At 38.5% G+C, this 11,204-nt stretch overlaps 2 protein-coding genes across 4 annotated transcripts in view; one reads left to right on the top strand and one right to left on the bottom strand.

Moving 5' to 3' along the window:
• LOC107630458 (glucan endo-1,3-beta-glucosidase 1-like) lies at positions 1,555-4,642 on the top strand. Of its 3 annotated transcripts, XM_016333597.2 has the most exons (5): positions 1,555-1,696; positions 1,728-1,993; positions 2,074-3,348; positions 4,047-4,074; positions 4,249-4,642. In XM_016333597.2, exons 2-5 carry the CDS (start codon positions 1,903-1,905, stop codon positions 4,421-4,423), a joined length of 1,569 nt encoding a protein of 522 aa, XP_016189083.1. In that variant the 5' UTR covers positions 1,555-1,696; positions 1,728-1,902; the 3' UTR covers positions 4,424-4,642. The 3 variants fall into 3 exon arrangements, with proteins under 3 accessions (XP_016189083.1, XP_020974549.1, XP_020974548.1); XM_021118890.1 differs by lacking the exon at positions 4,047-4,074 and having other exon boundaries at positions 4,249-4,594; XM_021118889.1 differs by having other exon boundaries at positions 1,564-1,993.
• Positions 10,758-11,204, bottom strand: part of LOC107634435 — a 14,257-nt gene continuing 13,810 nt past the window's right edge. Inside the window, exon 4 of the mRNA XM_016337940.2 lies at positions 10,758-10,818. Within this exon, the coding sequence (XP_016193426.2) occupies positions 10,758-10,818 (61 nt within the window). The remainder of the gene's footprint in view (positions 10,819-11,204) is intronic.

Here is an 11,204-nt window from a genome sequence, read left to right as displayed (position 1 = left end):
CAGAATCCAACAGCATCTGTAGTCCTTTCTCAGCCTCTGAATCAGACTTTTGCTCAGGTCCCTCAATTTCAGCCAGAAAATACCTGAAATTACAGAAAAATACACAAATTCATAGTAAAGTCCAGAAATGTGATTTTTGCATAAAAACTAATAAAAATAGAATAAAAAGTAATTGAAACATGTTAAAAACTACCTAAAAACATTGCCAAAAAGCGTATAAATTATCCACTCATCATTAGTCTAAGATCCTTTATGTCCTTCGCACTCACAAACTTTGATGCCAACGCAACCCAAGTGACATTGGAGTCTACTGGCAGCCTTGCAGTCTGAAAGAATGTCATCACAGCTTTAATAAATTTCCCTCCAATCTCTTTCCAACACCTTTTAATAAAGTTCATGTTATATCCATCACTTTCCGATGCTTTTGATAATTCTTAATCCCAAACTGCATCCTTCACCTCTTCACAGTTTTTTACTTATACAAACTAATTTATTAAAAATTAGTTTTTATACACTTTTTATTTAAATTTTTAAAAATATGGTGTTATCGACACATCCTAGGTGAACAATACCAGCAAAACTAGTTTGAACTAATTATTAGTATATAAAATAGTTAAAATCAGTTTTATATGCTAAAAATTGGTCTTTTGACTTTTCTATATAAAACAGTTTAAACCGTTTTTATTTTTTCAAATGATTTAATATGATACATTTTATTGTAAACTAGTTTACAATTAATTTGTGAAAAAATTACAGCAAGATGTGGTCCACCATATCATTCCCTAGCAGCATACAACATCCGAATTCAAACTAGATAATTGCAATCCACCTTATCAAGCTAAATGCCTAAATCTAGTAGGGTGGGTTATCCTCCTAACCTCCAAGGCTCCAACCCATGCATCTTCCATACCCATCTGCTGAAAAGTTTTGGAAAACTTTGCTTATTTTGATTTTTGATATTTCCTCGCTTTTGCGAAAAGTGCCTAAACCCTACCCTTTTCCAAATCGAATCCCGTGAGTAATTTTATTTTGTGTTTTTTGGTGTTTCTTTTTAGCTTTGTCTACGCCATAAAAAAACAAAGAAAAAAAAAAACGGAAGTGTTAAACTGTTAAGCAAGATGATGGAGACAGACAATCAATTAAAAGCAACTACCACTACTATTAATTATTAAATATTTAAATGTTAGCTATTATTTAGATCATCAATTAATGTTTTTTTTATCAAAACATACAAAATTCAAATTTTTAATATATTTATTAACGGTAATACTAAAAAAAAAAACAATTCAAACCATCTAAATTTATTTTATTTAACATTTATTTATTACAGACTGCATTAAATAAAACTAAAAATAATACATTTTAGTAATTTTTAACTAAAACTTTTTTGTTTGAGGAGATTTTTCAATAAAAAATTTAGCTAAATCGAATTTTTATAACTGGAACTCAAAGTTACTATGCCACAACATTTACCCTGGAGTCAAAAAATATTAACTAGAGTGAAATATATATTCTTTTTTCTTGTAGTGTCGGCTTCACCGCCACCGGTAAGGTTACCTACTTAATACAGAATTACAGATAGAGGGAATAGAGTGGGTAGATGAGAAATGTGGTGGACCAGTGAATATGAAGGAGCACCGGAGTGGCAGTACGCTCCTCCACAGACAAGATTGAAGACCTGAGTGAGTGAGTTGCAGCAGCATCACCATCCCATCTTATACCACTTGGCACCCAATTCCCATTTTCTCATCTTCTTCCCCTTCTCTTCCGTCACCCAACCAAAGAAATTCCCACCTACCATCCATCATTACTATTATTATTATATTTCATTTCAGATAATGCAAGGATCTGCAGGAGCTGAAGAAGTAGTAGAGCACGAGGGAGTGAAGTTGCCATCACTCCATGGCAATTTCTAAGCTCACTCGCACTAACACCCTTCTCTTCTTCTTCTTCTTCTTCCTTTTCTGCACTGAACTACCAACACCATCACTGGGTGGGTACGCTAACTTAAACAAAACACAACTACCTTTGAAGTCTGAACAACTGACACTAACCACTTTCTTGATTTTGCAGCTCAGGAAAACCAAAGCGAGCAGCCATACGTGGGAGTCAACGTTGGCACGGACGTCTCCAACCTTCTACCGCCATCGCAACTGGTTTCGTTTCTTCAGCTTCAGAAGATAACGCACATAAGAATCTACGATGCAAACCCAGACATACTCAAAGCACTCTCACGCACCAAGATTCGCGTCATCATCAGCGTCCCCAACAACCAGCTCCTCGCCATTGGCTCTTCCAACACCACCGCCGCCTCATGGATCGACCGGAACGTCGTCTCTTTCTACCCGGACACACTCATCACCGCCATTTCTGTCGGCGACGAAGTTCTAACCACCGTCCCCTCCTCCGCCCCTCTCATCCTCCCCGCCATTCAGTCCCTCTACAGCGCCCTCGTCGCCTCCAACCTCCACCAGCACATCAAGATTTCAACCCCTCACGCCGCTTCCATTATCCTCGACCCTTTTCCTCCTTCTCAGGCTTTCTTCAACCAGAGCTTCTCCTCTGTCATCGTCCCTCTCCTTCAGTTTCTCTCCAAAACCGGCTCCCCCTTGATGATGAACCTTTACCCTTACTACGTCTTCATGCAGAACAAGGGTGTGGTTCCAATCGACAATGCTCTCTTCAAACCCTTGACTCCTTCTAAGGAAATGGTTGACCCCAACACCTTGCTTCACTACACCAATGTCCTTGATGCCATGGTCGATGCTGCTTATTTCTCAATGAAGAACCTTAACATCACTGATGTCGTGGTCCTTGTTACCGAAACAGGGTGGCCTTCAAAGGGTGATTCCAAAGAGCCTTATGCTACCAAGGACAATGCAGACACCTACAATTCAAACTTGATTAGCCATATTTTGGGTCACGGCGGAACCCCTCTACATCCGGAAACAACTTCCAGTGTGTATATCTACGAGCTGTTCAATGAGGACCTGAGGTCGCCGCCGGTCTCGGAGGCGAATTGGGGACTCTTTTATGGAAACACCACGCCGGCGTATCTGCTTCATGTCTCCGGGATTGGCACCTTTATGGCCAATGATACTACCAATCAGACATACTGCATTGCCATGGATGGTTTTGATACCAAGACTTTGCAGGCTGCACTTGATTGGGCTTGTGGGCCGGGCCGGGCTAATTGCTCCGAGATTCAGCCCGGTGAGAGTTGTTATCAGCCTAACAATGTGAAGAGCCATGCTTCTTATGCCTTTGATAGCTATTTCCAGAAGGAAGGGAAGGCTCCTGGGACTTGTGATTTCAAAGGTGTAGCTATGATCACTACAACAGATCCCAGTAAGTGCCTAATTATGCATTCATTCATTGTTCTTTAATTTCTCATCATATTCACATTCACTTCGTTTGTCTTGGTGTTGTTTTTTGTTCATATTTTAAGCTGGCTATTATGGGTTTACACTTAACAATACAAACAGTCCTTCTTGATTTGCCTAATTTAGTTACTTTATGGTAATATTAGCAGAATGAATCAGTGAAATGTTGAGTCTCGTGACTAATGCAAGGAACTTTATTAGTGATGATAATTGGGGACAGGGAAATGATTAGAACTTTGAATTGGGGTTGTGGTAATGATCCATAGAAATGAAGGTGCATTCGAGTGTGGCACCCACACAAACTGCAAAGCTGAAATGAAATAGAGTGGACTGGTTGGTAATAGCATTGAGGGCAGTGCGAAACAAACAAAAACCACTCCATGCCCCCATGGCATGTCCCTAGTTGAATTCTTGTTGATCTGAGAGCATCCTGTTCCCTCTGACAATTGCAAAGATTCTGGACCGTGTTTCTAGATTACATTCACTTAACGTAGTAATTTGTCATGTTTCCAAGTTTTTTTTTTACCGTGCAATATCTTACTGTTACATGAATCATCAAAGTACTTAATTTAAGTATGCAAATGGGGTCCATGGTTTATTATTATGTTATAACAAAAGAGATTAGTGGGATTCTTACTTTTTGTTGTGGGGAATACCTTGCAGGTCACGGGAGCTGTATATTTCCAGGAAGGTAAGAAACAAAAGTCTGCCTAGTTGCCTCCTCTTTGTTTTTTAGTCATCATGCATGCTTTCCTCACGAGAATCGTTCTTTTCTTTTATTATTTTAATTTACCCTTAAATTTTGAACCCAATAATTTTTAATATTATCGTTTCTAAATCGTGATTCTCATTTGGTTTGATGCAGCAAGAAAGTGAGCAACAAGACAAAGGATGTGGTGAACTCTACTCAATCAAGCAGTGCTGGGGAGAAGTTATTGAGGTGCAGAACATTCAGCTTCCTTAAAATAAGTGCTTTTAGCAACATTTTGCACATTTTCTTAGCTGCATATTTCCCTATTTTTTTGTTAGTCCTTTTGTGAGGTGCAAATAACTCAATTATTTTTTGGAAATTTTGAAATTCCTTAGAGTAATGGATGAAGTCATAAGAGAAAAGGTATTGTGGATGATTTTCAGAGCTAAATGCTTAAGGATAGATGTTTCTTCGTTGAAAAAAGTAGGGTTAATAATTTTGGTGGAATTCTTGTAATTAATGTATGTGTTTCTTCAAATTATATTTGTTAATTAATTTGTCTAGAATATGTATCCATAATCGGCTCATTTTTTTTAATATTGGTTAGGATTTGGTGTAATACTTTATTATTGGATGTGGTGGTGTTTTGTATGTTTCTGGAGGCTAACAATCTGTAGGGGGAGAATTGCTTTACCCAAATATTTTTTTTTTTAAAATAAAAAAAGACAATACAAGGGGCGTATTGCTTTTTCGAAAATTTTAAAAAGTAATACAAGGGGTGGATTGTATTAGTTTAATACTAAACACACAATATAAGAGGGCGTATTGTATTAGTTTAATATTAAAAACATAATACAAGGGGGCGTATTGACAATACAAGAACAGCGTATTACTAGAACACAGGGGCGGAATGACATTATGCAAGGGGCGTACTGTATTTTTTAGATTAAAAAAATATACCTCGAGTATTAGAAAAGAAAAAATGAATTTGTTGAGTCTGAGTATGGTTAATTTCGTTGAGAGAGTAAGAGAAGAAAAATGGAGGAAAGTGTTAGTTTGAAAATATATTATAATTGTCAAATCTTTTCACAAACATCTGAAGGTGTGAGTTTTGTATGTGAAAATCCATATGATCTTATTATTCCTTTTGGAATAACATATGAGGAATTTAAGAGTATACTTTGTCAGTGTGTTGATAATCAAATATTAAAGAGAGTCACAAACATATTTTATAGATAGCCTGTGTTAGTATTTGGTAGTTTTATTCAATTTCAAATAATGTATGTGGTTGACAATGCAAGTATGCAAGGGATGTTTTCGATCTACCAACAAACACGGGCACAAGTGTCAGTTATCGAGTTATATGTTGAGTTCGAAGAATTAGTTGAGGTTAATTTACCCAAACCTAACATCGACTGGACGGTTTATAACACTGAAAGTGAAGAGGAATTCGAGGGCACTTATCATATTGTTGGTCCAGTTGAAGATGTCAACGAAGATGATATCATAGTTGAGCCTGACGTTGCAGATGTGACAAATGCACTAACGAGCCAGCATCTATCTAAAGAGCCTTCTTTTATGCATGCTTTGGATCTAGACGCTATGAACGCACCAGAGTTTCCTTAGTTTGTCAATGCAGGTAAGTAGTCTTCTATTTTTATTGTGATTAGTATTATAATAATTATTATTAGCCTTTATTATATTATGCATTACTATTATTGTTATTATTTGTTATTACGATTATTTGTTGTTATTATTATTATTAATTTATTATTATTGTTATCATTATTAGTAATAGTAAGAATTATTTCTTGTTATGGCTGGTGTAGATCCTGTTGTTGTTACGAATGGTGAATTTGTCATCGGCATGGAGTTTAATTCTAGAGAAACTATAATTGCAGCAATTAAAGATTATACCATTCGTCAGGGTGTGGATTATCGAGTGTGTGAATCTGAGCCAACCACATTTTATGCTAAGTGTGTACAATATGGAACAAATTGCGATTGGCTTATCAGGGCTAGTCTTATTAAGAAAAAGTTTTGTTGGGTTATAAGGCGGTACAATGGTAGTCACACATGCTCCAGGACAACAATCTCTCAAGATCATGCCAAGATAAACTCAGACATGATTGCAGAGTTATAAAGTCATTGGTTGAAGTTGATCCATCTTTAAAGGTGAAATCGGTGATTGCTGAAGTACAATCGAAATTCAATTATACGATAAGTTACTGCAAAGCATGGCTGGCTAAGCAAAAGGCAATTGCAAATATTTTTGGTGGTTGGGAAGCTTCTTATGAAGCTTTGCCGTCATGGTTTGAAGCAATGGTACAAAAAGATCCATCAGCTGCAGTTGAGATCGAAACTGCACCAGCTTACCTAGGGGATGAGGTGGTCGAGGATATTAGGATACTGACATGGGTGTTTTGGAGCTTTTACCCTTGCATTAGAGCATTTAGGAGCTGCAAGCCAATCATCCAAATAGATGGCACACATATGTATGGCAAATACAAAGGAGCTCTCTTAGTTGCAATTTCTCAGGATGGCAATGGCAATATTGTGCCTCTTGCATTTGCCGTTGTTGAAGGTGAGACTTCTGATGCATGGCACTTCTTTCTTACTCATTTGCGCACACATGTGGTGACGCGGGATGGTATTGGGCTTATCTCTGATCGACACGACTCTATTACCTCAGCAATAGCACGTAGTAACGGATCATGGGAGCCTCCGAGAGCTATCCGCATGTTTTGTGTTAGGCACATAGCATCCAACTTCTTAAGGAATTTCAAGGCACCGTATTTATAGAAGTTAATTGTAAATATGGGTACGTAAATTGTAGTTAAATAATGATGTTAGTGTTATGTGGTGATACTTTTTTTTTCTTGTTTTTTTTACAGGTTGTTGTAGGACTGTGCGTGAATTTAATGTGCAGTATGCAAGATTATGTGAGCGTGGTGAGGCTTACACTCAGTGGCTCAATCGGATCCCACGTCAGCAATATGCTTTGGCGTTCGATAATGGATATCGTTGGGGTCATATGACCACAAACCTAATCGAGTGCATCAATGGGGTATTAAAGGGGGCGCGAAATCTTCCAATTACATCACTTGTCAAGGCAACTTTTTACAGGTTAAATGAGTTGTTCACTAGGAAGAGGGCTGAGGCTGAGGCTCGAATGAATACGGGACATGTATTCTCTGAATATGCAATCAACAAACTTTAATTAAATCAGCAGGCAGCGAGAAACATCCAAGTTAACTTATTTGATAGGCAGAATGAGGTCTTTGAGGTGCGCGAAATGCCCAGCGGTTTAGAGTATGCGGTGAATCTTCGTCAACAGCATTGTGATTGTGGTGAGTCTCAGACATATTGAATTCCTTGTCGTCATGTCTTTGCGTGTTGTGCGAACCAACGACTTGATTGGCAACAATATGTTCATGACGTATATAGGATGGAGGAGATAAAGAAGGTGTATAGAGCAAGGTTTAAGCCATTAGGGAACCCAGCAACATGGCCTATGTATCAAGGACCAAGGCATATACCTAATCCGCACTTAAAGCGAGTATCCAAAGGACGTCCCAAAATAACTCATTTCTTGAATGAAATGGATATGCGTGATATGCGTGGTCCTGGGCGTTGCAGGCTTTGTGGAGGCCAGGGTCACAGTCGAAGTAGATGCCCTCAGCGTCCAGGGTCAAGTGCTAGTGGTGGTGTTCATAATTCTTAGGGTTTTCGGCATTTATTTACTTCTTGTATTGGATTATGTACTACATTATGAATTAAATTATACAAAAACTACCATAGCAATCTTACCGCAATAGCAGTCTTACAACAATAGGTGAACAACAAATATAAAGATTACTTGCTAAATGTCTTTTTCACAAATTTAGTACATTTTTTTACTGCCTTTTTTATTGTGGAAGGGGTATATCTACTTGCGCTCCTACGTGTTGGGTCAATCCTCAAGTTATACCCCTTACTTTGTACATTGGTAGTGTGGAAACTTCTCGCACCTTCCACCCCATCTATATCTTCTGCCGCAGCTGCATGACATGAACAAACACAAGAATAAATACACTAATCAAGTATTAGGATTCATTAACAATAATAAATAGACTAATATTAAATACAATAATATTAAATACACCAATATTAACTACACTATTACCATCGCTATCATCTTCACTGTCGTCCTCACTATCATTATCAGCCGCAGTCATTGGTGCTTGCACTTGAGGAAAATTAACAGCATTACTATGACTAATCCCTCTAGCGACGCTCTGGATCGAGTCAACAGACCTTCTAGACCCCAAGCATGGAGATAGACTGCGATGTCTTAGTCTCGAATCCACAGATGACCGACCTGGCGCAATTTGAGGCGATTGCTGACTATGCTGTGGTGCCTGCTCGTTAACTGTAGGAGTTTGAGGCTAGGATTGCTGCACTTGTAGCTGAGGGTCAAAGAACAAGTCATTTACCCATTGAGATGTCTCTATTTCAGCCACCCACTGATATAGCTGGCGGCTTGATGATTGTGCAGCTGTGTCTACATGCTGTGACATAAAAGGTCGATAATATCCCTGGTAGGGAGGCATGTGTAGTGAGTGTGAGTCAGGGAACAACTGACTGAAGAACAATGGTCCAGGCTCAGGGTTTGGCTGTGTGTACGAGTACTGGTGTGGAAAGGAAGTTGGCAGCTGGTATGGGTGTATGATGGGCTGTGGCTGCGGCTGTGGCTGTGGCTGTGGAACATAACCAGTCAATCGTAGGTGAGCCCCATATGCTTCTGTATACCATTGCATATACCGATCGGATGCTTGATAGTGTAGTGCAGGATCACCAACCAGAACGGAACTCAAACGGTTTGTCCATCTCAAAATGTATCCAGAATGCTCAACTCTCCAATCTTTGTTCTTTGGTCCAGTCAGAACCACATTGTGAGATTCTGCAAGACGAGTAGCTTCTCCAGGAACTTCCTGCGCCAGACTGAATTGCCTCATCACCCGGTCTGATTCATGCCACTCAATGCATTCAAACGATATTAGTGGCACAACTGCACTCCACATCAATCGATGCTGCAAAATGTCATTTGGAACTACAATATTTTCTATATGATCAAGACTGTACGGGTTCCACACAAACTGCAAAAACATTCCAAAATGACTGCATAAATACAAACACAAATATGATGCCAATATTAATAACAACACTGTTAAATACAACAAAAAAACTAACCCCATCTGCAGGAATATCATCTAGTAAACGCTTGATATGAGAAATGGTCCACTTTTGGTATCCGTGAAACTGCGAGCGCCAAAACATCCAGCTGAAATAAAATAAATCTCTAACAGTCAGTACCAATATATGTTATATAATATACCTAAACAATGCATAAGCGATAATATGGTAACATATGAAATAATTTTACCTGCACGCAAGCGGAAAACTAGGATGCGATCGCACCGGTGCTAGGAACGGTAACCATTCCCAAGCCCATATATAAAGCAGTGCCAATGGGCCATCCACCTCCTTGCAATCATAACGTGATGCCCGACATAATGCCCTATACAAATGTGCCAGGCAAACGGATCCCCAGCTAAAGCCTCTAATGTCAGAAAAATTTCGGAGCAAAGGCAAGAACTTCCAGTGGATTGTCATTCCTGACTTGTCGCAAAATAAATTTGTGCCAAACAACAATAATAAGTGTATCTTGACGTACATTTGTCTACCAAGTGCGGTGTCCAACTGCATGCGCCGCTTTAGGGTGCAGAGCCATGCAAGCTTGACACCGCTTCCTTTATGATCAGAGGTAGTAGGTATAATACCAAATTGTGTCATGAATTCATTTTCGAGGCCATTAGTGCTGCTATCCGTAATCCTGACACCGGCATACCATCTATCGGGAGTCCAAATATCATTGCAACATCCTCTAAGGTTATCGTGCATTCACCGTGTGGAAGATGAAACGTATGAGTCTCTGGACGACATCGCTCGATTAAGGCATTTATAAGTGCATTGTGCAAAATAAGTCTCCCAATTTAAGATATGTGATAGAATCCACTATCTCATAATTCGATCTCAACTCGGGGATCATATGAATCTTGGTTCAGATGTCTTGATTCTAAATTTCTTGAACTCTGAAACAAATAAAAAATTATAATTTACAATAAAATATTTACATATGGTGGACGTTCAAGGTATTCAACAATGTGATCTTCAGGACGTGTAATGTCACAAACCATCTTCTATTTGTATTCTTTCTGAAACAAAAAACTATTACATTATATAAACTATATCTAACATATATCCAATATTTCTCTAACATTAAATAAATAAATAAAAGCATATTTAAATAATTTTATATATAATATTTTCGGTTCTGTTTAAAATAAATAACATACCCCACTTTAATATTTATTCAACATAAATTTAATAAGGGCAAAATACCATAATAAGCCAACATCACTTCAAATTTACGTATATCAGCCAAAATAAAAATCGATTCAGCAATAAGCCAAATCATATTTTAATGTAATTCGAACCAGGCTAGTTCGAACTGCATTTAGAAATAAATCGAACCAGGCCAGTTCGAATTAGCAAGAAAGAGTTGAAGGTAAATCGAACCAGACTGGTTCGAACTAGCATTGCATGTAATTCGAACCAAGCTAGTTCGAATTATAGCTAAGTTAGGTCCTCAAGTAATTCGAACCACTCTGGTTCGAATTACTAGTGATTGGGCTATATAAGGAGTTCGAATCAGCCTCATTCGAACCATTCTCACCTTCCCCTACCCCACCAAATCTCAGAAAAAACGACCCAGATTCTCTCCGACAAAGACCTGAACGGAATACTCTGCTGATGGGGGACGATCCGGCACGGTTATATCGCTTGGACGGAGTCGCCCATATAGCTGGGGTCATCAACGAGGAGGTTAGTACGGAAATAACTTTGTTCTACCGGTACATGTGAGTTAGTGGTTTTGCATGCGGGTTAGATGGTGGTTTAGTTGGTGGTTTATGTTAGTGGTTTATGTTAGTAGTTTCTGTTAATGGTTTATGTTAGTGGTTTATGTTAGTGGTTTATGTTAGTGGTTTATGTTGGTGGTTTATCTTAGTGGTTTATGTATGTGGTTT

Source organism: Arachis ipaensis, chromosome B03 (assembly GCF_000816755.2).
Source record: "Arachis ipaensis cultivar K30076 chromosome B03, Araip1.1, whole genome shotgun sequence".
Classification (NCBI taxonomy): Eukaryota; Viridiplantae; Streptophyta; class Magnoliopsida; order Fabales; family Fabaceae; genus Arachis; species Arachis ipaensis.
Note: the sequence above shows the minus strand (reverse complement) of the source record. Positions and strands in the feature narration are given on the sequence as shown.